This window comes from Papaver somniferum, chromosome 1 (assembly GCF_003573695.1).
Source record: "Papaver somniferum cultivar HN1 chromosome 1, ASM357369v1, whole genome shotgun sequence".
Classification (NCBI taxonomy): domain Eukaryota; kingdom Viridiplantae; phylum Streptophyta; class Magnoliopsida; order Ranunculales; family Papaveraceae; genus Papaver; species Papaver somniferum.
Window position 1 is genome coordinate 126,275,502 of NC_039358.1, and position 3,947 is coordinate 126,279,448.

The 3,947-nt window shown below is 38.0% G+C and overlaps 1 protein-coding gene across 1 annotated transcript; it reads left to right on the forward strand.

The window, feature by feature from the left end:
* The first annotated feature begins 749 nt into the window (after positions 1–749).
* LOC113332582 lies at positions 750–3,947 on the forward strand. The gene is made up of 7 exons (XM_026579118.1): positions 750–986; positions 1,089–1,225; positions 1,299–1,430; positions 1,779–1,889; positions 1,990–2,271; positions 2,734–2,933; positions 3,107–3,947. Exons 1-7 carry the CDS (start codon positions 764–766, stop codon positions 3,306–3,308), a joined length of 1,287 nt encoding a protein of 428 aa, XP_026434903.1. The 5' UTR covers positions 750–763; the 3' UTR covers positions 3,309–3,947.

Sequence of the window (3,947 nt, forward strand, 5' to 3'; positions counted from 1 at the left end):
TTTTGCGAAACAACCGAACAAAGAGTTCGGTGACTTAGTTTTAAATCCAATAGAACCGAACTGTTCTTCGTGTTCTTCATTTTCAAGAAGTTCGGTTAGTAAACTAGGGTTTTTTGGAAAATCGACATAACCGAACATGGCTCTGTAACTCCTACTAAAACCCTATTTTGATGATTTCTATTCGATTGAAGCAATCAAAATCAAATTAAAGTGAAGGGTTTGTTGGAAAATACCTCCGGAGTGGTCCCATAGCAGAATCAGACTGCGGCTGGCGTCTTTTATACTCGATAAAATTATCATGTAACAGAACTTAATTGTGATTGCATTGATGTTGTTACATTTCTTAAATAAGCGGTGGTGGTGGTGGTGGTGGGAGGAGGTGGTGGTGGTAATCGGTGGTTGGTAGTGGTGATAATCAGAGGTGGTGGTGGTGGGCGGTGGCGGTGGTAATCGGTGGTTGGCGGTGGTAATCGGTGGTTGGCGGTGATGGTAATCGGCGGTGGTGGGCGGTGGTGGTGGGAGGAGGTGGTGGTTATATATATATTGGTGGTTATTAGGTTGATTTTAAATTAAATTAGGTTAAGAATAGGTTAATCATTTCAACGTTTTAGGACACCCTTTATCACTATAGGTAAGGTGGCCTAATAAAATCACGGTCCCTCCAAAAAAAAACCATGGTCCTAAAAAATCATTCTTTACTAATGCATTTTCCTTGCCTGAGCTTAGAAAACACTTGAACTTGAGTTTTTAGAGGGAAACCAAAATGCAGCGAACAACATCTCTTCTCTCTTCCTGTTCCTCCTCTTCTTCTTCTTCATCACCATTTTCACTTCCTCTTCCCATCAGAGATGGATTACATATTAATTTTAATAGACATAACTTATCTTCACTTCCTTATCAACACCACCATTACACAACTACAACACCCTTAAACTCTTCCTTCTTTTTTCGACGCACTCTTCCTCCTGTCCTACGTAGCACCGCTGGTAATCTTATCCATCTTCTTCTTCTTTTTATTTTTTAAATTTTTACGGTAATTTTCTGATTTTTCTTTCTAGGTCTTATATTCGTTCATTTGATTGTTTCAGTGACTGAAGAAATTATTGAAGCAAGTAAAGATGAACTGAAATTTATTGAAATTGGGTATGTATGTAATGTTCATGGACTTCAAGGAGAACTTCGTGTAAAACCTAATACTGATTTCCCTGAATTACGATTTTCAGAGGTAAAATTAAGATTTCGAATTGTTAGATTTATTTTATACCTTCTCGTGTGTAATGTTTTTCATTTTTGTTTAGGGGAAAAGATGGTTAAAAGAACGAATCTCGGGGAAAGAAGTAATTAGGGAGGTTGAGATTGTTGAGGGGAGAGAGCATGCTGGACAGAAGAGTTGGATCCTTAGTTTTCAAGGGATTGACACTATTGACCAAGTAAGTTTAATCTAAAATCATTCCTTACTTATTCTGTTTGTGGCTTAGATACTATATCTGTATATGTCGTTTCAGTATAAGTATAATTAACCGGTGTAGTGGTATAAAGCAAATTAAGGATAATATCATTAATATCGGCAACTGAGCATTTATCTTATAAGTAATGTGCTATTACTGAGCTAAGATTAAGCAAATAAAGCAAATTATTCTTGATTCTGATGCTAACTTTTGGCTTGCTAGTACAAGTTTCACCAAATAGCGGTAATGGGTTTCTGTATTTCGTATTATTGATGCAATAGCACGTACGTTTAGGAGATATTCAGATTTTCTCATATTACTGTTTCTCAGGCAAAGCAACTTGTTGGGTCGGTACTACTTGTAAGAGAAGAAGACCGACCAGTTTTGGAGGAAGGCGAGTTTTACAATCCAGATCTTATCGGCATGAGGGTTCTGCTTAAGGTCTGAGTTCTTACCACCCTGTGAATGAAGTAGAGTTTCATCGTTTCTGCCGTTTTAACGGCATTTGGCTGTTGCAATTGATTTATACTCCACGTTCTAGGATACAGGCGAACTGGTGGGAACCGTCGTTAATGTCTTTAGCAGTGGTGGAAATGATCTCTTGCAAGTTATGCTTAGTTCAACTGAAGAAACACATAATGGTTCTGGTTTGGTAGAGGCAGGGAGTGATGTTTCTGGTCCCCTTGTTTGGATCCCATTTGTGGAAGCCATTGTTCCAGATGTGGATACTGATAGAAAAGAAATGCAGATTACTCCTCCGAAGGGGCTTCTTCAATTGAACCTGCGTTCTGATGTGAGGTCGAAAAAAGAAAGACGACAACTGGTAACTGTTTACTTTTGCAAGTTTTAACTTTTATTAGGGTCTAGAACTAGAAAAATACCGTCATTCCAGAGTTAATAGTAAGTTAGAATCACCTTTAGGGTTCTTACTTACGTTGAGAAAAACAAGGGCACTGGAACGTAATCTTATTCCAATAGAAGTTTTGAAATGCATGTAAAATACCATATTTGGTTGTAGTAACCTAGAACTAGAACTTGCTACTTGTGAGAACTAGCTGTGGGTGATTTCACGTCTAATTTTTTTGAACAAGTGATCTCTTAACTCTTTCCAGCAGTAACCTTTTATGGAAAATTTCATTATGATTTGTCAAAGAGTGAGAGCCAAAATTGTCGTGATTTGGCTTTTTTCTATTTTAATAATAAAAACATCATTTTCAAATGATAATCCCACTGTTTTGTCTTCACACGAGTTTTGGTTTCTAGTTGATTTGTTGAATTGATGCAGGAGTGGAAAGAAAGAAAGAAGGCAACACAACGGCTCATAGCCGCTAAAAAGAAACTTTCTGAACTGGAACAAAGACATGTCTTCGATGGCTTAAGGTTTGGAGACAAAGTTCAAAAGAGCTTGATTGCAAATCAAATTGTTGGCATAAACTACAAATTGTTTCAACAGGCGATGCAGAATACTGTGACGCCCTCTATCAGGTATCCCACCAACTGATTTTTTAGCGACGTTAAAGGCTTTATGTAGTTGAGCTTAATTCCAGCTAATATCCAGTACATACAGAGTATTATTCTTAGATTTATGTACAAGTAAAGACTTTTCTGTGTTTATCCTAATATTATGTGGCATTTTTTATTCCATGGAGCATATATAGTTTATTGGAATTCATCAATGCAAACAAAACCAAATTACAAGAGAATTCTTCAAAAGCATCAGCAGAGTTTAATAGTGCCCAGGGAACTGAAAGGACACTAAATCCAACTCAAGATCTGCTACAAAAGGGCCTGAAGTTCGTATCTGAAGGGAAAGTTGCAATTGTTATAGTAGCAAACGAAATAATCAATAAGGATCTTTAATTCTGTTCTGGCAGTGTCCTTTCTGTTCTGTTCGTAACGGGAGACTCAAAAACTGTACAGTGTCCACTACGTATAATAGATAGAGAATTAGTTGCTGGGTGATTCATTCTGTTCTGGCAGTCTATTTCTTCCAGAAACTAGACAAATTTGAGCTAAACAGGAGGATGCACCCCGCTCACGCTCAACTGAAAATCTGAACCTCCATGCCCGTTTACATGTGGGCCTCAAGGGTACAACGAAATGGTGCTCCGCGAGGAAGGAACATCATGGCGTCAGTTAACTTCAAAGGCTCTTCATGCAGCTGCAGCTTCTTGGGAGCCTAAAGACACTGGAAATAAACTTGTCCGAGACTTCAAGGCGTCGACTCTATCTGGTGTCCTGAGCTGCTCATACTACAAAATTGGTCTCCAAGGATTTAGGTTGACCTATTGAGAAGAGATGCAGCAAAATCTGCGGGTCTAAGATAAATTTATGTGTCGCCTCGCTCGGAATCCTGCAACCAAAGGGTGTGGACAAACCCTCATGAAAAATCTTCTAAACCATGGATGTGAGTAATATTGATACTCCATATATTAATAATATAAACTCTATATGTATAAAAAATTTGGCCCCAACTTGTAAAAATATACAGAGAATAAC